Genomic DNA, 26,698 nt, shown 5'->3' on the forward strand with positions numbered 1-26,698 from the left:
GCGCCGTTGGTCTCGGAGTTGAGCGCGCTAACCATCAGGCCACCGCGCCTCTCACATAAAATAAGAACAAATGCAAAGTTCAAGTACATTAGGTTCAAAATATATTGCAATGATATCGGGAACGCAGCCTGGAAAAGCCAGGAAAAGCTCATTGGCCAGAGTCAAAAAGTGGCTTTCCTTGTTAGTGGTCGACTTAGCATGCTCTAAATGTTGTAGGTACACTCGAATTGAGTTACCTTTTACGGTTCACGTGATAGCTTATTGACACCAATAGTCTGTGCAAACTGTTCCATGCAGCAGTGTCCCGGATATACAGTTCTCTATTTATATTCGATGTATGGGATCTTCGATATCTCTATATATAAACGTAAAAGTTACATATACACATTGTAATAAAAGAGAAATCGTGACACTATTAAATATACCACAAAAAGAAATAATTGTCGTATCAGTAAACACAGGCATAATCTATGCCTTATTTGTTGCATCATTTACAATATTACTCCAGGTGGAATCTATGTCTATATTCATAGACTTCAACTAGGATACGGTTCTGATGTCTTAATCCAGGGATTTCCGTACTTTTGGTATCATAATATCCAAGACTATTAAGGCTAAGTAGGATGTAGAGTTTTATCTTTCCCCCAAGTTTATTTTTAGTGCAGTCGGTCTCTCTTGTAAGGATATCAGATTGCTTAGGAAGGGGAAAGTCAGACTGTGTTTGTGGTGTTTATTCGTAGATATACACAATTCCGAGATTCTTATGTTGCAGATTTGATATAACCACCTAGATGCTAGGTGGTTATTTTTAATATCGTTTCTATGGCTAAGATGCACCTCAAAGCAGTTTTATGGCTGTGTAATCTGTTTGTCGGAACAGTAGTTAAAGTTTGGAGGATGAAGGTCTTATGGAGAGGTGAGTGTTTGTCGTTATAAGTAGCTTTGTAAACCTGTGTAAGATGACTATCTGCTTGTTTGTCTTGTTATTTATCGATGGTGCATGTAATTAGCTAAAGTTCAGGTTGTCGTCAATTGTCATACCAAGTAAGACCATGTTACTACACTCCTTTAGTAGGTCGGGGTACTTTTAGTACCAATTCTGCAAATGTTTGCCTCAAGCGATTCCATAACATACAACTCACTAAGCCCAAAGACGAAAACAGTTGCAGTATGGTTATACCACGTCCTTTGAGATTTTTATGTTTAAACAAAGAAGAACACGCTAATAAGCTTTGCTTTATCTTTGATCTTAGGATGCCTTCTAATCTTGAAAACTTTTAAAGCAGGTTAGGCTTTTCGCTGAGTAGCAACATTAAGCTTCTTAGAAAATATCAGGCAACGGGAAACAACAGATAAGTCACATATTGAGCAATGCTTACTATGTGAAAACGTATTGAGAACACCGTTTGTGGCTTTTAACGTGCACAGTGGCGATGACCCCTTTAAAAAGAGGTTGCGAAATAACGTCTGATTTTAGCTAATTCGACCAACGGCCTCGTCTGTTAAGCATCAGGGGATATTCCGCCCGATTTCACAGGGGAATAGTCGATTTATTATTCAACAGATGCGCGCTCTGCCCATATATGGTCAAAATGTTAACGATATCTGTCATCCGTTCATAACAGATATCCTGCGATATTCGTAGGTTGCGAAGATTCGTCCAAAATCTTGTAAAGCGCTGCATAATTACAGTTTTTTTATATGCAAAATGTGTTTCGTTGACAATTTGTTGAATAATAAAACAATTATCCTGCTCAATCTTGCGGAATATCGTCTGATTTTAGCCTACTCGGCCTACGGCCTCGTCGGCTAAGTATCAGGCGATATTCCGCGCGAGCAACTGAGCAGAACTTTCATTTGTGTTGCTTGTTATGCAGCAAAAAGTGGATTTGACTTAAGACCAGCGCCCCCTCTTCCCCTTCTTCCTTCAGCCATTTCCCCCTTGGATCTTACGTACAAAGGCTTTTTAAATTTTCAAAAATAGCGTTTCTGATCTTATCACTCGTCACATTTAACTTTACAGATCATCTACGACAGTGTTGGGGGATCATAGGTAAATCCTGCCTGTTGTAAACACTGCACGCATGGATATTTATATAGATTATCATTTGGCAGATCACAAAGGCATTCACTCAAATGCCATTTACATTTACAGTTTTGTTTGTTTGAAAACTTTCATTCAAAGTGAAAACTTCCTCGTAAATTTTGATGTGGATCTTACTGTTTTGTCAGTGGATGAGCACCTGAGTGTGAACAATCGATTTAAACCTATTGGGCAGATATTTTACGTGTCGCTGTGAAAGACGACAAGTCTTAGGTGTGACCGCTCAAATGGAAGCTACTGCGGGCAGTACTTTTATGTGTCGCTGTTAAAGACGGATGAAGTTTTGAGATAATAAATATATGAAATCATATATTTGAATTGCGGATGAAGAATAAATGAACAGTACATCTTCGCAGTTATGAACACAACTTAAGCAGTTGCGAAAATTAAGCCTGAAAAATCTGGCTTGCCGGGACACGAACCCTGACCTCTGCGATGCCGGTGCAGCGCTTTAACCAATTGAGCTAACAAGCCAACTGAGAGCTGGTCATTAAATTGGTTCGTAATATATCCGGAAAGGTGAAGATGATATAATGAATATATGAAATCATATATTTGAACTGCGGATGAAGAATAAATAAGAAGTAGATCTTCACAGTGTGACAGTTCAAATAAAAGCTACCGAGCAGTACTTCGCAGTTTTGTACGTTTTAAAACTTACTCTATTGTCAATTCTGACCTGGTTCGTACTTTTATGTCAGTTGATAAGATCCCTGAGTGTGAACATTCAATTAAAACCTACTGAGCAGATATTTCACGTGTCGCTGTTCAAGACGGATAAAGCTTTGAGTATGACCTCTCAAATGACGGCTACTGGGCAGTGTTTTCATGTGGTTGTAACGCTGTATAAGGTGGTTTTAACCTAAATGTCAGTTGGTGAATTCCTTGTGTGCGACCATTAAAAGAAAGCTACTCTGAGCAAAACTTTAATTTATAATTCTTGTTGTGCTGGATAAGCCTGGGTAAACCATTTGAGTCTAAGGAGGAAACTCTTGTGTAATCCCTCAAACGGAAGCTATTTTTTAAAACAGTGGTGTCGGATGCAACCCTAGTACGTAATGTGTGATCCCAGTATGCTTCCATTCAAATGATGAAAGCTTTTATTCGTTTGTAAATATGGTATGGTAGTTAGGCACGATTCGAAATGAAAGGGTTAAACAGGATGTCAGCCGTCATAGAAGTTATAACTCCGCCCACGTCGGCTGGCGGTGTGAGAGATAAGCATCGCATGTTGAGACCACAGGCTAAGAAGAGCCAGTCGCTCAGGAAACTTACATTGTGTGCTGTGAGATTTTAAATATATAGGAAACGAAAATTTATACCGTCGAATCCTTAACAAAAACCCTTGCAGGAGGTAGGTTTTATGGCTTTGATTCTGATGTAGACGGAAATCCTAGAAGTGGAAGTTGAACCGTTCGTGCACGTCATTCACGAATGCCTCGCATACTGTGCTGTCGTTAAATCTATTTATCTATTTATCCTTTCTTAACACTTGTTTGTCAGGCTGGGGGGCTCTAGACTTTAATCCAACACAAGGTTGGTGGCATATTTTCTTTAACATGTGTATATTGGTGCTAGTACAATGTAAATCAGATGTGTATCTGTTTAAAAACAAAAGTAAAGTAATTGGGCGGCACGTGGAGGTAAGATCAACATCACCACATAAAATAAAAACACCTGTATAAACAATTTGTAATTAAAATTTGTCGAAGATAAGACCGAGTATTTAACCTCTTTTAAATTACCCAGCGTATTGAAATTTTCCTTAAAGGCATCAATACGCTCTTTAGAGAAAGGGCGACAAAAAGGAAGACGATCATTAACTGGGAAAAAGTGTCCTGATGCAGCCCCGAATTCTCAAAATGACCGTAAAAGCAAATGTATGGCCATATATCAGGAGAATAAACATTTTAATCCCGGCTCTAAGAGGGTCAAGTGCTACCTTGTGTGAACATGCTGATAATCTTTGTGATTATGTTACGCCCCTATGCTTTCTTGCGTAAATATTTGTAATCACTTCACTGCTACACATTGATCGCCACTGATAAGGTCGAAAAGGGATTAGAGACAGTAACTTTAGATAAACCCTGATAACCAATGTGGGATTCAATTCAAATATTCATTATACCTTTGTCTTAGGAGCCCTGATTACTTTTTAAAACAAAGGGAAGCTTTTAGCTCAGGTTAATATATCCGCCAGGTGTCAAGAAATCCTTTAAGAAGGAAAATATCATAGTTACAATTTCTCGGATCCCACACACGCACACTATTTTGTTTGGTTTCATTCATATACTTTCATAAACGTTAACAGTATTCCAAGCCTGTCAGAAACACCTTTATTTAACGTAAGCTAAATGTTCTTAATTCAATAACATCCTCGATTCTCTTTTCATGCACAAACCCTAAAGAGCCCCTAAACGTCGTGTGCTATTAAGCGGCTTACAGGCACGACATATTCGATACGTTACGACATAAACACGAGATTTAATTAGTGCCTTAGGGAGAAATATTTTCATTTAAAACATATGAAGTGGATTCACACAAATCAAGTCATTTTTTTTTTTAAATTGACAGAATTGTATGATATTTGTTTCCCTTTGACGTCTACCGCTCGCATATAATTGACCTGATTTTCCGTCCTCGGCAGGCGATATTCAATTCTGCTGCATGCACGCATCGCTCGAGCGCTCCGCGAAGTTCCCGTTTGATACTAAGACTTATCGAACGAGTTTACGATCAGATGAATGGAGTTGACCAGTTCAAAACTGCGTCTTGCGTCTTCGGTCTCGTCTGATATTGGATTTAAAGGATCTGGAGGTCTTAAAAAGCGTCAGATCATTTTGATCGTTGTATTTATCGGTTTGGTTTCGGCCTCTGGAGGCTTCCTTCTCGGGTATTTTATAAAAAGGAACAAGACCAACAACGAAGGTGGCTCGCCGGGGAACGGCAAAGATGATCAGCGAAATCAATTGAACGACAGCAAATTTTTCAGCCTGTTTGAAAAGGAAGTGAGCACATCAGAACTGAGAGAAAACTTGAGGTAAGTTGACAAGTTTGGAAACTTTGAGTTCTTTGCTTCAGTTATTGTATTCAAACAGAGCAAAAATCCATAAATATTGACTAAGAGTAAAGACTATGGTTCGCTAGTCAGCCGAAGGATTCATTTGTCGGATAACTTCAGGATTGATTAAGACAGAAATCAAAGGAAAGTGGTTTCAGTTTGATTATTTTCCTTTCCTTTCTTGTCTTGCTGTTTATTTTATTTTCATAATTAAAAACAAGAAAAAAAAAAAAGAAAGAAAAAAAGAAAAATTAATTGCCCAGGAGAACTGGGGAAAATGACAGTGCTAATTCGGCCAATTCATTTCTAGTCAAAATCGCAAATTCCCGATAACTCTAGCTATAGATCATTAGTTTGCAATTGAAAATCGGTGATTGTCAGCGAAATGCATATGTGTTTCCAATTATCTATCCAAAAACGCGAACCTTTAAGGCACATTCTGAACACAATTGCTTGAGTGATATTTCATTGTAAGACAGCGGGGAGTTTTCTTTACTATCATATTGTCAACCCATAGTAGGCAATTAAAGGAAAAAGCGAAACCCGAGTATTTTTCCGAGCTGTCTTCAAGGAAATATTTTGATACACGCGATATTGCACGGCTGACGTCATATGCTCTTGAGGGATGCAGCTTAAGTCGCCCTGAAATTTCAAATTGATTTTGTTGTTTTTTCATCTGGTTAATTGTGAACACAAACGAAAAAAATCCTTTCTGTCCGTGGAGATAGACCATTGTACAATTGTTTTAATATCAAGGCATATTTTAGCAAACAGGCCACCAGATATGAGGAAATGATTAGTGAAAAGCAAATTATGTTGACATATAAGCCAATTCTCCTAATTTCTAGTATACAAAACGTTGGAGGGCCATTAAAGAAAACTATGGGTTGACATTAGGGCTGAAAAGATAACTGTAAAATATGGCTAAGACGGATTATCACAAAAATTTACAAGAAGAAATGTCGATGCAAATAATTAACAAAGCGTTGAATGTCGTGATTTTATTTATGTTACAATTGCAATAATATAACGAGAAACGGCTTAACACTTAAAATTCCATTAACTATTACTTTTTATTATTTTATATCTGGTTACGACATGTATGTCTGAATACCAGAAACGCTTGTCTTCGAAAATATGGCCTTGAGGCGTTTAAAGAAATGTATGATTATTCTGGTTGCCCAGACTACATCTCTTATATATTTTCTTCCTGAGGAACTTGAAAAGCTACCAGAAATAGCAGCTAAGCAGCCAAGCGTCTCCTATTTTCTTTATAATTCGGCCAAGTTTAAATGCAGAAAGAAAATAACATCGTTCAAAGAGTAAACTTGCCACTAAATCGTAGTTGACAAAACGACAAATAATGAGATTATTCTGCAAAAATATGCGAACAGTTTGTGTAAATTAAATGAGAACATCGTTCTTATATTTTTGCCACAATTGTGACATCTATCATCATTTATCATAATTTCTTTTCACTCATAGACAGATAAGCAACACTAATTCTCTTCACGATCATGAATTTAGTACCTAATATCATAGCGTAATCGAGCGTACCAATTCAACCATAAGCTATGAGGAAATGATCTAATGTAAAGATTCAGGATCATTTTCTCGAAGATTAAGGTTCAGCCATTTCACTAATTATAGCCAGTGCGCGTGCAGTCGAGTAGGTTATTCTTCCCGAAAGAGAGAAATGGAATGCCCGATTCCCTCTATGGCGCCCGCCTCCAGTGAATCATGGTAGTTGTATTCATCAAACCATGCGCCAGACTTGGTGAACGATGAATATACAACTACCGTGATTCCCTGTAAGCGTGCTTCATAGAGGGAATCGGCCATTGTATGGATGTTAAGTGGCCTAGACTACGTCTCCTATATTCTTCCTTTCTGCTTCGACTTCAAGTAACTAAACCATAAAAATCAATAACACGATGAATGAATATCAGAAACGTGTTTCTTTTTCTGTATTTATTGCATGCCTGCCAAATAACTTGTCCGCGTCTGCTATGAATATGTTGTCTTGCTGTTTATTTTATTTTCGTAATTAAAAAAGAAAAGAAAAGAACAAAAAAAATCACTGCCTAGGAGAACTAGGAAAAATGCCAGTGCTAATTCGGGCAATTCATTTCTAGTCAAAATTGAAAATTCTCGAATTCCTAGCAATTTATCAAATTACTTTTCAATTTAAAATCGATGATTGTCAGCGAAATGCATATGTGTTTCAATTACCTGACTAGTTATTTTAAATTATCTAAGTTGTTATTTCATCTGGTCAATTGAGGACACAAAGAAAAGAAAATCCTTTCTGCCCATGTAGATAGATCATTGTCCAATAGTTTTTAAAATCAAAGCATGATCAAGCGTACTGGCCACCAGAAATGAGGAAATGATTTAGTAAAGAGCACATTTTCTTGACATTTGAGCCAATTCTCCGAACTTCTAGTATACAAAGCGTTCGAAGGCCATTAAAGAAAACTATAGGTTGACATTAGGGCTGTAAAGATAACTGTAAAATATGGCTAAGCCGGATAAACAATTTACAAGGAGAAATGTATATGCAATTAGTTAACAAAAAGTATTGTATGTCGTGTTTTTATTTATGTTTCAATTGCATATAAAGGGAACGGCTTAACACTTAAAATTCCATTAACTATTACTTTTTATTATTTTATATCTGGTTACGACATGTATGTCTGAATACCAGAAACGCTTGTCTTCGAAAATATGGCCTTGAGGCGTTTAAAGAAATGTATGATTATTCTGGTGGCCCAGACTACATCTCTTGTATATTTCCTTCCTGAGGAACTTGAAAAGCTAACAGAAATAGCAGCTAAGCAGCCAAACGTCTCCTATTTTCTTTATAATTCAGCCAAGTTTAAATGCAGAAAGAAAATAACATCTTCCAAAGAGTAAACTTGCCACTAAATCGTAGTTGACAAAACGACAAATAATGAGAATATTCTGCAAAAAAATGCGAACAGTTTGTGTAAATTGAATGAGAACATCGTTTTTATATTTTTGCCACAATTGTGACATCTATCATCATTTGTCATAATTTCATTTCACTCATAGACAAATAGACAAAACTATTTTCTTTACGAAAGAAAAAAAAAAACAACAAAATCACAGCCAAGGAGAAACGAGGAAAAATGTCCTAAGCTCATCACTTAGGAAGAAATTAAAGTTAGAATTGTCAATCACATGTTGGTCTCTATAAGTACTTTAACAGTGGAAGGAATGCTGAATAGCTATATAACTATATATAGCTTTGTAAACTTTGCACTTACGCTGAACTTGATACTATCGTCAACGAAATAGATAGTGTACATGCTGTTTTTACTTGAATATTTCATTCCAAAACATGGAGTTTTTCTTATCTATGTACTTAACAAACTATGCGTAATAGACAGTGAACCAAGGAAGCGAAACCCGAGTATTTTTCCAAGTAGTCTGAGAAATTGAGTTATTGCTTGGTTGGTGTCATATCCTCTCAAAGGATAGATGCAGCTTTAGTCCAAAATTGCAATGTCGGTGGCTTCACTGTTATCATGACTTTAGTAGCTAATAATAAAGCGTAATCGAGCACACCGGCGATCAGAAATGAGGAAATTATCTACTGTAAAGAACATTATGTCGTCTTTGAACATTTTTTACCTAACCTAGATATGAAATAAACGCAGTAAAGCAACGGTTGACACGATAGGTTGTCATTAAGGCTGAAAGAATAAAGGAAAAATATGGCCAAGCCGGATAAAAGTTTACATCAAAAAATGTACACGCAATTATGTTAATAACCAAGCTTTAGATGTGGCCTATTGACGTAAAGGAAAACGGCTTAACACATAAATTTATTGAACTATTGCTTTTAGTATTTTATATTTGGTTACATGTATATCTGAATGCCAAAAAGCTCAAGTGGTCTAGACTACGTCTCCTGTATACTTCCTTCCTGCTTCGACTAAATCATAAAAATCAATAACACGATGAATGAATCACAGAAACGTGTTTTTTTTTCTTTCTCAACCGATACAAACACTCGATTGAGAATAAGGAAATTCGAACGAAGTTATATAAACAAGTCTTGCCTGCCACTCGGGTTTACTAGTTAAACCTTTGATACTCCAAAACGTCTTTTAGTGTTCCATCAGTCTTTACAACAATCTCGCTATTTCATTTGTTTTCGTAAAGGGAATTTGGAATCTACAGTGGAACCTGATTTCTCCAACACTCGATTTTTCGAATCTCTCGATAACTCGAACCGAAAGTGGTTTCTCTTACGTCAGTCGAACACTTTAATCTCGAAATGTCCGATTTTTCGAACCAATTTTCGTTTCTCTTGAAGGTTCGAAAAAATGGAATTCCACTTTATTTGTTAAATTAAAAAGGCAATGAAAAATCAACCCTGCATGGGAAACTGTGTTTCCCATGTAATGTTATTCAGTTTATTTTCCATGAACCGTTATCTTTATTCTTTGGAATAACGTACGTGTTGTTTGCCCACAGGTTTTTCTCTCAGAAGCCTCATTTGGCTGGTTTGGAGAGGCAACGTGAACTCGCTGAGATTTTGGCACAGAAATGGCGGGATTACGGGTTTGACGATGTGGAACTTCCGAGCTACAAAGTGTTGTTGTCATATCCGGTGGAAGACAATCCAAACGTCATATCAGTCGTGGCAGACAATGGGACAATAGTGAAAAACATTACAGAGCAGATAACGGTAAGAATTTGGTATTCAAATCGTGCATGTTATTAGCTCAGGCCTAACACGAGCTATGTTGAATATTGCATTCCTCTGTCGCATTTTAAAAACTTACACCTTCCTATTTTAAGCATCGTTGGGGCTGCTTATTCATTTTATGGGATGGGGGTGCGTGGGGTGGGGCCTGGTGGTAATTCATAGATAGTCCGAGTAATATTTAATGAGTTTCGGCGGGAAAACTTAGATTTTCAGAACCTCAGAAACGGTGCTTTAGGCATTCTGATAGAATTTTTGCGCTATTATACATGGCGTCATAACAAACTTTATGAAGTCAGGGGCTAATGGGCTCCTGATGGTGTTTATTTTGAGTGACCACCCCTTCGTACACATCATATTTCTGCGGCCGTCCATCCCCTTTGAGACCATATTTCTTGGAATCTCCCCCTGCACTTAATCCCACCAATTCCACCGCTACCACATAAAAAATGAATGATCCCTAAAGTCTGAGAGTTTGTGGCAGTCATCCGTAATACAGCCTGACTAAATCTCACTACAGCCATATAAGTAAGCTCTACAAGTCTCGAGCTCTCTTGTCGTTAACAGTGACATTTTGATCTTAATCCACTTAGGTATCATCTGGTCCTGGAATTAAGAACACATCCTTGTTCACGCCCTACACGGCTTATTCTCGCAATGGCACTGCTGAAGGTAAACTTGTTTACATCAACCAAGGAACTGAAAAAGACTTTGAAGAGTTGAAAAGACGCAACATATCTGTTAATGGCACCATCTTACTTTCGAGAAATTATTTCGGTTTCTTTGCAACGGTAGGTATGATTACAATAACATTCATACAAGCTCTTGTAAGACTTTTGTGATTAACAGGATGTATTGTCGTTTTGACATAATGCTCGTATCACATATATTTTTATCTTATTGTTATGATATGAACGCCCTGTCAAGAAGACGAGTGTCTAAAATAAAGAAAGTCATCTTGTAAAGGATATTGTCTTTAGTTGCCGGCCTACCAAATTTTAGGAACTTGATTAACAGAAGTATATACGAAAACCGTTAAGGACAGTTAATACTTTGAGTTTGGGATGGAAAGATCACGCGATCATGGCGATTGTCATAATTGTCGAGGGAATAGCTGGCTCTGTGTAGTTTACTTTTTAATTGAAAGACCTGTTGATATGGTTTACTGTGAAACATGCAGGTCTAATATGTAGGTGGTGGGATCGATTTTGTCTCTGGCCTAAAATAACAGGTCAAAGGATATGTAAGAAACTAGTTCGTGGTCTGGACTGTAAAGTGGGTCATATCATAATGGCAAAAAATTCTGTCCTTTTACTGAAGCCCTTTTGCCAGAAATACACAAACAAGCTAATTGTAACCTATGTTTGGGAACGTCAAATATCGTTGTTTAAATTCTCTTACAGGCTAAGATGGCTGCCAGCAAAGGTGTTAAAGGGCTGCTAATGTACCCAGATCCACAGACATACGCACCGGATGGCCTGGGTCAGAATTCAACTTACCCTAATTCGCCTTGGCTCTCTTCTGAAGCAGTACCGCTGGCAGGGATTTATGGCGAGTTCGGCGACCCCTTGTCAAAGAAGTTTCCTTCTCAAGAAGGGATCTACTACAAAGCGGTTAAGGATTGGGCTGATATTCTACCAATACTCCTACAGCCCATCTCTTACGGAACTGCGCGTTTTCTCTTAGAGCAAGTTGGAGGCAAGTATTTGCGTTTTTTAAAATGTTATTCTTGTATAGCTAAAGGGTTTTTTTTTTATTTGGCCTATTCGGTCAGCCCTGCTAGTAAATTCTATAGTACAGAATTTGGTTGCCCCCCAAACAAGCCCGGTCTTACAATTTTCTTATTAATCGTACTCGTGCGGAGGTTAGAAAAGTAAAAACGAAGTGTGTCGCTAGTTTTTAAGAAAAAGAAGGCTTGATTGAAAACAAATCCCGGTTTCAGTAGCATGAAGCGGCAAGGAGTCTTTCTACTCCCCCTGGATGGGGTGCTATAGCTAGTCCATCGCAGGGTTATAATCCCCCAGCTGTAAATTCGCCAGTACCGATGATACACCTGGGTGAAGAAATACACTATGGTGGAGAGTAAAGCGTTTTGCCCAAGAACGCAACGTGGAGCTCCGCGCTAATGCTTGAACCCGGACCGCTCGATCCAGAGAACAGCGCACTAACCATTAGGCACCCCCCCCCCCCCCCCGCCGGGCTTTTTATAAAAAAATTAAAAAAAATTTTTTATTTTTCTTGTAAAAAAAAATAACCCCCCCCCCCAAGTTAGAGGAAAAGTGCCCCAACAATTGTGCCATTAACGTGATTAGTGCTTTAATTATTGCACTTTCTTATTCCGCTTTCCAAAGAGATCATTTTTATATCATTTCGTTTTGCAGGAGATGAAATACCTCCGAAGTGGCTTAAAGACCTAAACCTCACATTAGGCTTTAAACCAGATTCTCAGAAAAGGAATCGGACAATCAAACTAAGCATCAACAATCAGATGGCTCGGAGGACAATTTATAACGTGATTGGCACCATCACTGGACGGCTCGAACCTGACCGTTACGTTTTCTTAGGAAATCACCGCGACGCGTGGATATACGGCGCCGCGGACGCATCGACTGGGACATCGGTCCTGGCAGAAACAAGCCGAGTCTTGGGCCTGCTCTTGAAGCAGGGCTGGAGGCCAAGGAGGACCATAAAACTGTGCAACTTTGGAGGAGAAGAATTTGGATTGATAGGCTCTGTTGAATGGATGGAGGAAAACTCTTTGATCTTCAAGGAACGAGGTGTTTCGTACTTGAACACTGATGTTCCTGTACAGGGAAATTATGTTCTTTTGGCCCAGACCGGCCCGCTACTCGGTGATGTTATCTACAAGTGGACAAAAATGGTCAAGGTACCAGTCGAGGATGGAAAGTACGAATCCATGTATGATGTTATGTTGAAGCGAGGACCCAAACCTTCAACACCGGGTGAACCGAAACTATGGCCTTACCAGTTCGCAAGCGATTACATCCCTTTTTATTTCATGGCAGGCATACCTTCGGCAGATTTCAGTTATTTCTTTGGTTTTGACGAAAAAAAGGGCGGTTGGCAACTTTATCCTTCTTATCATACGCAAGAAGACACTTTTTACTGGGTGGAGAAATTTGCTGATCCAAAGTTCGAGATTCACCGCGCCATGACCTTACTTATGGGAGGCATGCTTTTGGATCTAGCTGATTCCCGAATCGTCCCTTTGAGTGTATCGCGACTGAACAGTTCTCTTCACCAAGCGTACTCTGGCATAATCTCTTACAAAACACCCCTTATAAACGAAACATTTGTACTCAACGGCATATCTGCTGTCGACAGATCCCTTCGTAAGTTCTCTAAAGCGTGTGGTTCGTTTGAGTCCGCCGTCACTAAAGTCAACACTGGAGCAAAAGAAAAATCTTTGTCACTGCAGCTGCTGAACCACCAACTGGCCCAGGTCGGAAAGGCTTTTATAGATTCCAGAGTGCTTTCTCCCAACCCCATTGTGTTCCAACATGTTGTTACTGGGGATAAATTTAGTGGCGTCTTAGAAGCATTCAAAACTAATGACACCTCAAAGATTCAGGAACAACTTTCCATTGTATCTGTGGCCATTTCGACCGCCGCTAAGATCTTAGAGCCCATTAGAATTCCTTCAGAGACATAAATGTACCAAGAAAATGGCAAAGAGTAGTCCAAGTACGTTAATAGGTGCCAGGGAAATTATTTTTCAGACTTGCTTCTTAAATTAAGATTCATAAGCTTTTATTACAGCGTAATATTACGAAAGTAGCCGCAATATTCAATTAACAAGAGAATGTGAAGTACTTCATATTCTCTTCACGCGAGATAAATTCGATAAATTGCAAATTACTGTAAAATGAATTTGTAATCAGTGTCTATGTTTGGACAAAAAGGATAGGTAAATTGTGTAACTGAGGAGCTGTTTTCCCTATATGAGCAATCTCATTTGTCTACTTTCAGCGTAAAAACAATACAAAAAATATTAACATACAGCGGCTTTACATTGTAATCGGTTTGGCTCTAATTACTGAGTGACCGCTTTAAAATATATCGACGCAATATATCGACGATTGCAGCCATGAACCAAAACATCAGTGTGGAAGCGACTGAAATCGTCGATGTAATGCATAGAGAGAAAAATAGGGTTTTAGGAGGGTCAATAATTGAAGAAGATAATTTCTAAGGCTCACAGCATTATTGGGTATATTGCAGGCAGCTTCGGCCAGAAACACTTTCAAATTTATTTTTCAGCTCTAGAGTACTAGTTGCTCGAAAGGTCTTAATTTCAACTACAAATTAAGGAGAGCCTCAACAGATAGATACAGACCCAGCTAAGTTCTGAGGTTTGGACACTTACAGTTGTTCCAGTTGTTTTTAATTCATATTTACACCGAAATAGACACATTAGGTTTCTCTGCTTTATCTACAAAACGAGCGCGTATCAAAGGGCACGAGTGAAATAAGTGAATAACTCCATGCAAATTTTGTATTAAAAGAAGGGAAATAAAACAAATCAAATAGCCATAACTTTTAAAGAATAGCAATCCAATGAAAGACAAATTACAAGTTCCAGGCAGGTGCCTCGGTCTCACCTTTGAAACTTCTTTTCAAGCTGTCATGTGCTTTAAATGGGGGGAAAAGTAAATATCCCCGTATCTTTGATGGCATTTCAAATTTTTGATATTAAACTCTTCGTGTTGCCATGACGACCAGAGCATTTAACAACACTTTGGGGCTAAATTTGAAAATTTATATGCGAAATTTGAAATTCGTGATAAAAGTTACCCTGAGATTAGGAAGTAGTTTATCATCCATTGTATGATATTTTTTTTTGTGCCATTCTCCTTCTGAAAAGCATTTATTTGAAAAGTTCATAGTTTACTGAAGATGTTAAAAGAATTATCGCTTTTTAATAATGTAAAGTATTCAGGATGTTACAAGGTTTTGTACGTAATGTATCAAAGAAGAGACAGCACCGAAATATGTTTAAGGGATTGCATATGTAATTGTATAGTCCGATTAAAATTAATAGCAAAAAGGGGGACTGTGGCTATTGTCTCTGATAAAGTAAATAATGCTTATTCCGCTCCTTGGATATCAAATTTTAACTCAATTATTAAATTTCTCATTGTTATTTAACTCCCTTTAATTAAAATAGAAGCGCCAGATTATCAATTCTCATATTCTATTCTGCTCTGGCTGCTGCTATGGAGAATTGATGCAATAGAATTCGCAACAGAAGTTTTCTCTTCCACATTGCGATTTTACCCAGCTTAGAGTGGAGATGCCCCAGAAAGAAAATTCGTGTCTTAAGAAAAAGCGCGAAATGCAAATATAAATGTACCTAGAATGAATTTGTGTACGATATTCGATTTTGTTTTTCTTGACATATAAAGCGTTTTGATTTATGATCAGTGTAACTTGAATACAATATCCCTGTAGTGGAGGCCGCTGTTGCGCCAGTATTTGCCTTTTTTACTTTTGCATTGTTTTTTTTTTAAGTGGAAAGCTGAAGGAATAAAACTGAAAAGTTTTCCATCAAGTTTATAAGGGCGTACTTGTTAAGTATCAAATATAACAGTGTTTATTGTTTTTATCTATTTCTAAGTGTTGCTAGGATTTTTTCCATTGTCGGGAAATTGTTGTCAATGAAGCCCATATTAGCACCTTCGATGTTTCTTTTGATTTATTTTTTGCTTTTGTCCTAGAAACGATGGATTTGATTTGGTTAAACTTAAAAATTTATTCTATTCGCAGTTATTTATTTTTTTTGTACATTTGTTGAACATTTAAATCCACTAATTAGACGGTCAGAACAGTGTTCAGACGATGTGGCTTGCAAGGGGAAATCTAAAAACGACCAGAAACTTACTCGCTTACTGTTATTTAAATGTAAGCACTTTGGAAGCGTTAAAATGTGAAATCAAAGTATGACTCAGTGACAAAAAATTAACTTTTTCAATTTTGGAAACGTGTATTAGTCTTTTTATAGTCACGATCAAATTTGTATGTTTAAGTAAACGCTTAGCAACAAGGTAAACTCAAATACATCATATTATTACCTTGTAAAAAAAGGTGAAATATAGAGCCCTTCAATTATCCGAAGTCATGATGACTTCGGTGAGATCTCTAAATGATATTATAAGAAGAAATGTCGTGATATTACATTGATGCAGTAACTTCATTGTGTACCTTAAGTGGTCAACTTCATCCACTTAACCAGTATTTAAAATACACGCCGGAGTCCTTTAAAGACGTTTCACAATATCACCCATTCGGAGTGCAAGATAAAAGCGCTAGCTTCCAAAAGAGATGACAAAAGTTCCTTGAAGATAAGTCAGAAGTGAAGATGACATTTACCCTTGTTGCTCAACTCAGCTTCCTGCTCGCGACTGAATGCTTGTTTGCTTTCAACGTGGAAGACGACGCCCCGCTAAGCAATGACTTTAGGGACATCCCAAATGACATCGCTTTTGAGGAAACGGAGCTGTAAGTAAATCACTTCAAATGAATATTATCGATAAATGTTGATCGATGGCGCTGGTGAAATCCGTTATAATTTGTGGAACATCGTTGCCGTTCATTTTTTTTAGGAAACTAAAATAGGCCTCTTTCTATTTTAATGTTTAACCTTACTTAGTCTTGGTGTCTCCTCAAATTTTTATTTTTGGGCTAATCATTGCTCAACTTGAGATACACGAAGCCACTGGTTGAAACTACAATCAAAAGGTTAATCGAGAAAAAAAAGTTTCAATTCAGGAGCCCTGCCCATCACCAGATGTACCATCGGAGACTGTGAGAGTAGTGTTACAATTCAAGAACCAGTCTTTAGCTAATAACGTTAAACAACTGAACAATCTAAGTTAAAAATTAAACGTGACTGTCCAACCGGTCTTTTTAAGCCCTAAGCTCGAGCAACAACTTAAGCGACACGAAATTAAGCCCCCTATTTTCAACCAACAATGTATCGTCAACGAATTTTAATTTTAACCTGTGTGATGCAGGATATGTGGGCTATACACGTAGACACTTACATGAGCGCGTAAAAGGGCACACTAGAAAGTCATCTTCGATTTGCAAACAATGCAATCTCCAACACAATAGCGAAATGACTCAGTCATTTCGCTATTGTGTTGTAAATGGCGAAATGCAGCAGCAAATTTGATTGCCTTTATAAAGAAAATGCTAATTACCCTAAAAAAAGAGATAGAATTGTTATGTAGCAGCTTTCCGACGCAGTTTCGAGGGAAAAATACTCGCCTTAAAGTCGTTTTGTTCCGGTAATGGTTTTTTCAAGGGTGTTTGCGATTTGAAGAATTTACTGATATCTTTTTGAAGTTGTAATTGCCGACAGCACATATCATGTGTGAAAAACTGTTAACCTTAATGTTAATTTTCTTAGAATGTTCGATAAGGAGCCTTCCACCGATGATCAAGACAAAAACGTAGACAACCCTAAAGGCAACGAGTATCAGTGGGAGGAGGACGAAGAGATCGGCAGTGAAGTGGAGGATGGTATCAAGGAAAGCGAATATAACATTGAAATTGAAAAGCCGGGAAATCATTCGTCAACCCCTGGAGTAGAACCAATGTCAAATTCTGGGCCAACCCGCTACCCTCCTCGTCCTGGCCGCAAACGATCTCCATACGGAGGCCGCGAAAGAAAGGGTCGCGACCGTAGTTCTAGAGGAGGACGTTAAGTGGTTGCCAATCGTTCGCGCATCGTACGTGTGCCTAAATGTGCTCTCGGACGTAGGCGGGTAAATGGTGGACGCCATGGACGTAGACGCGGGCACTATTAACCCTCGGAAGAACAATGGGTGGGTGGGTTGGCGGGTTGGAGGAAACCAACCCTTTTCGAAATTTTGAAAAAAAAAAAAAAGATTTACTCTATAATGCCGAAAATTTCAGTAGTTGTTCATTCATCCCTTGCAAAAATATTGATATGTCAACCATATGTGCATAATATTTGACGTTGCCATGGCAGCGTCTCAACTACAAGTAGGTCTGGCCAGAAAAAACGTAATTATTACCATTTCTCTTTTTTCTAGTATTTTGAAACGAAGTTGTACGATTTGATTAATTTTACATTCTATAAGCATTTTGGCTTGATTTTGCATCAATTTTTTCGGGTTTTCTGAGAAAAATGGTGAAATCCAAGATGGCATAACCAAGATGGCGGATCCAATGACGTCATCTGATGTCATATGACGTGACAGTCAACAAAAATTAGTCATCTTGTTAAGTAAGCTAAGGGCTTGCTACTCAGCGCAAAATAATTTTGCTGCGCCTTAATAGATTGGAAACCCTGGTTTGGGGTTCCATCCACCCCCCCCCCCCCCCTTCCTTCCTTTGTACCACTGTGGGGGTATGAATTTGCTTGTACCTCCGAGGGTTAAGTGTACTAACACCACAGGAATCAGTTAGTTTAAATCTATTTTATAAATAAAATGCCCTTTTGATCTTATGGCCAGAAAAGTCACCAATAAATAAACTTCAAACACAAACGACTACCGCCATAACTATCCTTACTACAGTTGAATCCCGACAACTCGAACCTTCAGGGGAAATCGAAAAAGGTTCGAATTATCGGGGGTTCGAGTTGTCGAGGGTAAAATCAGTAAGAAAATAATATAAAGAGGAATTAAAAAAAGGTTCCAGTTAGTGGGAGGTTCGAGTTATTGAGGGTTCGAGTTATCGGGACTCAAATTTTTACAATTGACAGGAGTCCACCTCGTATTCAGATTGAACTGTTTGTCCTTAATGTCATCTTGTTATAATCTTAAAATTTTAAAACAATTGGAATTTACACCATGGAAATTTTTTTTTGGCTAAAACAACCTTCAGCTACTCGTAATTACTTACAGTGCGGCTACTGTAACCGGGGTCACCCAGACAAAGTTAACCAATCACAAAGCAGGACAGAAACAATAAATTTCAGCATTTTTTCCTTCAGCCAATGAAATGTCGAGTACAGAACAATGAAATTTCAACTTCTTCGTTCGCCCCGAAAACACATCAATGCTAAATTTTTACTGTATGGCGCTGGATTTTCAATTAACCTCGATTGCATCCCTTTTGAGCTTGAGTAGTTGTGACAGCACGAATTGGAAAGTAAATATCAGCGATGATAGTGAAAGAGAAGTTCAAAACTGTGTAAAAACAGGGAAAGCAACGGCCGTGCCATATGTCTCCAGCTGATAAAAGTGCGCAGCGGAAATGTTTTATTTTCTCCGAGAATCAAATTCCGCCACACAGTTTGTCCAAACAAACGGCTGTCGCGTCACTGCTTTCACAGAGATTGAAATCAATTCTTGCAAACTTGAATGACAAATGACATGCATTTGTACAGCATGTAGAACTACTCAAATTTTTAAATCGAAACGTCAACGCTAGCTAACGCTTTTTTCAACATATAAAGTAAATAGCTTCACGAGTGAACAAAATGAAATTTTAGCGGAGCTCTACAGCGGCCCGAAGGGCCGCAGTGCAGAGCCCCATACGCATGAAAGAAGGAACACTATCGAAATGAGTTTTCATGGTCAACATGGATAGCGGCATGGTTCGCGGGCGCGTACGTCGTACGTACGGAGTCGCGCAACATGGCCGCCATAGTTTTATGGTAGAAATAGTGAAGCAAGAAGGCCGTATAAAGGCGGCCTTTAAAATTTAAAGAGGTTTGAAAAGAAAAACAAGAAGCAATGAAACAAAATGTGGCTGAAAATTACGTGTAGAAAGTAATCGACCGCCAAAAAAGTGGACATTGAGAGCCATAATCGATCGATGACTTTCGTGTCTATCTGTAAAGCCAGCATCGTACATGAAGGAGTATCGAAAGCTAAATCGGGTTGATATAATAAACAAACCACTTTATTGTTACGGGGTAAAAAAAAAGAAAACAAAAAGAAAAAAAACTTGACCCTTTGGGATTTGAACTCACGACCTTTCGATCGCAGACTGGCAACTTACCGATTGAGCTAATCCGACAGACTCAGCGATTCACGTTGAATATATCCTATATCAATGTAATAGATATTGTGGAGTCTACTAAACTGCTGCGAAACTTTTACAGGATCGCGAAACTATTTTCTATTGCTAGAAAGCAGATAATTTACTGTACTCTAAAGTAATTTTTCGTGCCATGAGTAATGATTTAGCCCCGCTTTAAGATTATTATTTTTGTCGTACTGCTGACATTCGGTTTAACCGTGAGCTATTTAAATTTGTCTTGAACCTATAAACCGCCATAAACATTAGTACTTTGGCCGCTTATTCACTAGAATGAAAACATTGTAAGCTCCAGTGAAAATTAAATAAATAAGGGAGCTCCGCTTTTAGGCGTGCCTAAATCTATATATTACTGTTTTTTACTCGACTGACATTTTATTGTGTAAAGTGAAAAAATGTTGTCATCCTCGCTATATCTGGTACGTTGTGCAGTTTAGAATGTCTTCCTTTGCTGGGCTTACGTGCATTTATTTTCCAAATGGTACTACTAAAACTCCGGTTGATGCTGTAGAGGAAATTGTTTGAAATTGTCCGAGCGAACTCCGCCACGCACTTTTACGTCTGGAAGACATATGGCACGGCCGTTGCTTTCCCTGTTTTTACACAGTTTCGAACTTCTCTTTCACTATCATCGCTGATATTTACTTTCCAATTCGTGCTGTCACAACTACTCAAGCTCAAAAGGGATGCAATCAAAATTAATTGAAAATCCAGCGCCATACACCTTATTCATAAATGGCGGAACGCGCAGAAGAGTTTGAACCTAGTACATGAAAGCTAGCCGAGTGAGGCATCGACTTCGAACCAAAACAAAGAAAAGTACGGCGGATTGAATTAGTATTTGATCATTCTTGAAATATTTCGTCGATTAGAAAGCGATTCTTGGCTATTGATGACTACCATTGGAATGCCTGGTTTTCCAACTGTATATACGGTCGTATGGATGCGAAGTCAACACAAATCATGGAAAAATTTCGTCGCAAAACCGCATCGATCTTCTTGATCTCTTCACTGCCTCATGTACTGTTGTTATCTGTATTACTATAGTTTCGTTTTAATGGAAGACTTTGTAAGCTGGCAAAAAGGCACAGGATAATAGATATTATAGAGACTATAGCGATTTTGCACGTCTCTGGATATGAAAATTAAAAACAAAATCGCCAACATTGTGCGACTAGCAACAGGTTAAGGTTAAAAATATTCCAGTTCAGTCTATCGTTTTACAAAAGTTTCACCCACTAACCTCGGCATTCTAACTCGAGCATTCAATTGCATACACAATTTAAGAATCACAAATGGATCAGTATATATGGACAAAAAATCAGCAAAAGGATTTTGCATCAAAGAAGTGCCTAAATTCTGAATTCAGCAAATGTATCGGAATAATTTATATTGCAAGAATCTTGCCGTCCGCTGTAAAATTTATTTCAATTTGAAAAGTTTAAAATTGGAAAGCCTATTTCTACTTTCCTTGGCTTTACTTATTCTAAAATTTAAGGATTTGTAACAAGCAATGTCTACAAAGAATGATCAACCGTCGTGAACAACATTTCAGCTTTAATGCATTTGAAGGCAAAATACTCAAGAAACCTATATAATCGCTATTTTTTGCTTACCGTACAGAGAGACGTGTTATTTTTTTAACAAGCTACATAGTCTGTCCTATATCGTGTTTCTTTCCTCCTCTTTCCTGCAAGCTTCTAGGGTCTTCGAAAGGAAACTTGGAAGTTGTCTGGATTGTATTGTACTCAGCCGGAGAGGATCGATGCGGTTTTGCGACGAAATGTTTTCCATGATTTGTGTTGAATTCGAAACCATGCGGCCAAATCTGCAGTTGAAAAACCAGAGATTCCAAGGGCAGTCATCAAAACCTGAGAATCGCTTTCTAACCGACGAGATATTTCAAGAATTATCAAATACTACTTCAATCCGCCATACTTTTCTTTAACCAAATTCGAAGTCGATGCCTCACTCGCCTCGCTTTCATGTACTCGGCCCAAGCTCTTCCGCGCGTTCCGCCATTTATGAATAAGGTGTATACAGTAAAAATTTAGCATTGTTGTGTTTTCGTGGCGAACGAAGAAGTTGAAATTTCATTGTTCTGTACTCGAAATTTCATTGGCTGAAGGAAAAAAATGCTGAAATTTATTGTTTCCGTTCTGCTTTGTGATTGGTTAACTTTGTCTGGGTGACCCCGGTTACAGTAGCCGCACTGTAAAGGAGCCAGGTTACGGTATTAGGTAATTCTATTTATTTTCGCTAATTTCGAGCTCTAAACCTCAAATTGGCAGAGCAAAAGTCTTTTATTGGCAAAATCTTGACCACATAACAAACAAGGACAATTTTCGAGCATTGTTAATGACACTTTCATACAAATTGAGATAAACTTGAAAAAAAGTCGGACCGACGTTTTTCCCGAACGCAATCCGTTTTAGTCTTCTCGAATTTTGCCCATCCATGCCCCCATTTGGCCTTTCTGTGTTTCTTTTGAGTTCTTCTACAGTTTTAAGCCGTTATTGTGATATTTCAGTTAATTCTATGACCAGTTGGTCAGTGCCAAAATTGCCTAAAATTGTGTGACATTGCTTTTTTTATAAAGTCGTGGTCCGGGTAGATAATCCCATATAAAGGTGCTAGAGATGATCATCTTGACTTTTAAGACTTGAAATCGTTGGTTGTCATTGGTAAGAACAACAACAAATGCAGGAATTGCCTGTTGAAGGCAATTTCCATTATCGCTGTGATGGCTGTAACTCGGATGGCGCTGATTTAAATAAGGGCTTTAACATAATAGGATCATTTAGTGCCAAAGGGGCGGACACTTCATGTAAAAGGGGAAAAATAGCAAAAAAGAGGGGCGATTTTTCAAAAGGTAGCGCTAATTGAAAGGAGGGAGTAAAGTCAAATCGTTACAGCGAAGTAAGTTGTTGATTTAGAAATAATGCCCGGCCTATAAGGAGTGAAACGTAATTTGCACCACGCCCAAAAAGCCCGATTCTGTTATCTTTTAGGGGAGCCTTCAAAATTCCTGGCGTTCACCGTTTTACTCTTATGTCGATTCCTCTTTGGCTTCCCTGATTGTCCAGTAATAAATTTCTGTAGTTCTCATTAATCCATTATTGGCATTATTTCTCTATGATTACATTATAGTTTAGGAAAATTAGGAAATTAAATGTTTTGGACCTATGTAAGTAAGCTAAGGGTACTGTAAGGGTACTGTTAATTAAGAGCATTAATTCTCTCTGTAGACGTTGTACGTGTACGCTGAGTTTTTATTTCATTTAGTTACAATTGATCGTTTTTGCCCACACAGGATATTCGCTTCTTACCTTTGATATACAAGCTGCTTACATATGAAACATTATTACTACATATGTTTAACTCTTATTTTACTAGATCATGCATGCATCTTTTAACAAGTTTGACTTTTACGATGATAACAATTCTAGGCCAGACTACTTTACTTTATAAGTTATAATGTTGTCTCAATTTACCAGCGTTACATCTCAAAGTTTTCCGCGCAATCTGACATCACATGAGGCGATTCTTTGTACATTTTTATAAGATGACGAGAACAATGTCCAAAAAGTTTAACAAAAACTTTATAAATCTCAGCTGAGCAAGATTCTTCCGGATTTTCATAGCAATGGACGAAATCCTTAGTGGTTTTACACAACGCTATTCCATTTTTCATTTCCTGTGCAAACTGAGTTGCACATCTGCGATGGATCTTTGCTGCACAGGGCGCAAAATCTTCCTTAGCTGAAAGTCAAATTAAGAATGGTAATACATTTAGGTAACCTTAGTTCAGGGTACGAGTATGTGATTAAGTACGAGTTGGACTTTTTAAATCTACTCAGCTGCTTATACTTTCGACTAACGCGCTATCATCCTTGTTGCCAACCAATTTAGTTCCAGAGGCGGCGGAGCGTTTTCGAACGTGGGGAGCCTAAGACTGTCTCAAAAATACTCTGCATGTTTTCATATTTGAAGCAACTTTTTTCCCGTTCTAGCAACTTTTTGGGTTTTCTGAGCAGTTTCTAGACCAAAAATTTTCGAAGATTCTCCTATTGTTGTTCGAAGGCGATACGAACTTTTCCAATTTTTTTTTAAACTTTTCCGAAGATAAACGAACTTTCCCGAAGACATCTAAGGAATTTCGAAGATGTTTGAACTCACTCGCATGACGTAATATCTTGACAAACCAATTTTACGCTATGCTCGCGTTATTTCCGGTACCAAAATATTTGGGGGGAGGGGGGTTTCAGCCTCCCAAAATTTTCGTTTGGGGGGCTACAGCCCCCCTCCCCCGCCCTGCTCTGCCGCCTATGAGTTCATGTTTTAATTCATTTGGGAGCTTACAATTGTTTTGTTCGCATATACTTCAATTACAATCGATCACGATCATGAATTATCACGTGGTTTGAATTGGGTGGCAATAAGGATCATCATCATCATCATCATCATCATCATCATCATCATCATCATCATCTTTTATTGAAGCACGATAAGATTTAATTCTGCTTAGGAGGAATTTTTCGTAGCCGTTTGGTAGCGTTTGCCATCCTGCAGCTCAGACATAAAGACAAGCCGTCTAAATAGCAAATACGGTCAAACCCAGGATATTAGCCAATGATCTGTTCCTATGCATGATTTGCGTATTCATTGGATTAAAAGAGTCACTACATTTTTTGTATACTTGCCTACACTTGCTAAGTGCTTCATCTGCGGGCGAAACTGCGCGTCATCTATAAAATAGAAAGCATACATATTCATAATTGTATTTTTGCATGCATGCTGTCTATAAAACTATACATAGCAGACGCGAGATTATCATCATGACTTAAAAACGTCAAAAATTACTTAGTTCAACTACTTTGATATCATAGCAGCCAATTAGCCCCCCCTTCTTTTTTTTTCCTACTCATTCCACTTTTTTTTACCTTTTTTATTTTCCTAATACTCTTAACTGTATTCAAATGCAAAGCATACAAACTGCCGCTAACCCATGTTTAAAGGCGGGTTTTACTAAGCATACGAAAAGGCATAAGCGTTAGCATGCGCATAAGAAGAATAAACAATTAAGTGTTCGTTTTTCTTTTTCGCTCATGTATAATTTTATGCATATTCTTTGGTGCTTATGGCAGTCAAAAGGCAACTCGTGAAACGTTACCTATTGTGAACTGGGTGACAAGACAAGCGTTAAAAACTCCGTAATGATCATACTCACCGCCAACGGCTTCTTTGAGGTCTTCCAGATCATGGCGAGGACACCAGCCCAAAGTCTTGTCCATAATCATCCTTTGAAAAGCTATGTATCGAAGGGAATCGATGAACTCTCCTTTGCAGTCACTTGAGGAGCTCAGACAATCGGCAAATTGCTACAAAACGAAATTAAAAATCACTTTAAGGTGGCTCAACTTTGAGCAGATAGTGTGCCAAAATATACAATCCAAATGAAAATCGATCATTACAACTGAGCTAAAGAAACATTAAATTCTCAGATGAGGTAGGTTTCATCGAAATCAGCTACTTCAGCAACGTAATTACCGGTACTGGTATTTGACGGATAATTCGGAAAACAAGCTAGAATCTGGACTCCTCCCTTCCGCCCCCGATGTTTTGTTTTGGCAATTTTTGAAAAGTGTAAATTAATAGCTTTGTTTTTATATTTGAAACCCTCGGTATGGTCATGGTCACATACACGAGGTGGATGAAATTTATTAAGGATATTTCTCCATCATAAGTAGCTGTTAATTCACCCCTCACGGAATTTTTGATATGTTGATTACGTGACCATGCAAACTGCAAAAAGACAAAAACGACGCATTTATTAGGAACATTTGCGAGAGCAAGTAAACAGTGCTCACAAGTTTCGTCTCTTTTGGACACCAATTCGAATTTCTCGCGGGGACTTGCTTTGATTTGAAAAAAAAAAGGTTTTTCACAAGTTATGGTGACTACCTGTCCTTTAACACCTAAACGCACATTTAACCGAAAATTTAATACAGGTCAACTTGAAAAAAATAGTAATAATTGCGGGTCCTTAGTTTTGTGCTGGTTTTATGGTTGAACTTTTCTGATTCTTTAAAATCTTTTTCCTCCCACTTTTTAACTGCTCTTGCTGGCCGATCGCTTGTGTTTGTGCTTTGATTGAGCTCTTTTTCACAGGGTAAGTGTTACCTGATAGACATCACAGTAAACCCTCGCGTCAGGATCGTTGGGACGAGTTCTGAAGCCGGCCACGAATTCCATGTCGCACTTCATAACGTGTGCATACTCGCATGGCTTGAAACCCTTCACATTTGAGGTTTGAAGCATAACAGCAACAAGTAGCACGATTCTCAAATACATCTCTTGTTTTAGGTATTATTCTGCAAAATGGAACTGATGTTGGTAAGCTGTGGGATGGATATATAATGAACTATCCCTTCTCACCCTTGTGGATAAATAACGTCAAAAGGAGCTTTAAGAGCACGAGAAGTAATGATTTTGTCGTGTGATTGATATCTTGGGGTTACCGTAAACAAAATGGAAAACGCCATTTCAAATATTATGAAATCCTGATTATCTGCATTGATTATGCCACATGGCTCTTATATTCTAGTCGGCATGGACGCGCTCTAAGACATGATAATAGTTAATTGTTTTCATTTCTATTGCTCGAGGCTAGAGTAGTTTCTAAGCTGAGAAAAGGAGTTTTTCCTTATCGTTTTCATATCTAAAATAACAAACTCAAACAGCTACTTATAAAAGA

At 38.1% G+C, this 26,698-nt stretch overlaps 2 protein-coding genes and 1 pseudogene across 3 annotated transcripts; 2 read left to right on the plus strand and 1 right to left on the minus strand.

Annotated features, from left to right (window-relative positions):
* The first annotated feature begins 4,665 nt into the window (after positions 1–4,665).
* LOC144660051 (putative N-acetylated-alpha-linked acidic dipeptidase) lies at positions 4,666–14,967 on the plus strand. The gene is made up of 5 exons (XM_078520609.1): positions 4,666–5,144; positions 9,672–9,885; positions 10,497–10,694; positions 11,307–11,601; positions 12,285–14,967. The coding sequence occupies exons 1-5, from the start codon at positions 4,849–4,851 to the stop codon at positions 13,574–13,576; spliced, it is 2,295 nt and encodes a 764-aa protein (XP_078376735.1). The 5' UTR covers positions 4,666–4,848; the 3' UTR covers positions 13,577–14,967.
* Positions 14,968–16,282: 1,315 nt separating this feature from the next.
* LOC144660887 (uncharacterized) overlaps positions 16,283–26,698 on the plus strand; it is a 57,047-nt pseudogene continuing 46,631 nt past the window's right edge.
* Positions 23,193–26,391, minus strand: LOC144660733 (uncharacterized). Of its 2 annotated transcripts, none has more exons than XM_078521463.1 (4): positions 26,125–26,391; positions 25,172–25,322; positions 24,645–24,689; positions 23,193–23,703 (listed from the first exon to the last, which is right to left on the minus strand). In XM_078521463.1, exons 1-4 carry the CDS (start codon positions 26,293–26,295, stop codon positions 23,441–23,443), a joined length of 630 nt encoding a protein of 209 aa, XP_078377589.1. In that variant the 5' UTR covers positions 26,296–26,391; the 3' UTR covers positions 23,193–23,440. The 2 variants fall into 2 exon arrangements, with proteins under 2 accessions (XP_078377589.1, XP_078377591.1); XM_078521465.1 differs by having other exon boundaries at positions 23,582–23,703; positions 24,641–24,689.

Source organism: Oculina patagonica, chromosome 7 (genome assembly GCF_052425735.1).
Source record: "Oculina patagonica isolate OP01 chromosome 7, crgOcupat, whole genome shotgun sequence".
Classification (NCBI taxonomy): Eukaryota; Metazoa; Cnidaria; class Anthozoa; order Scleractinia; family Oculinidae; genus Oculina; species Oculina patagonica.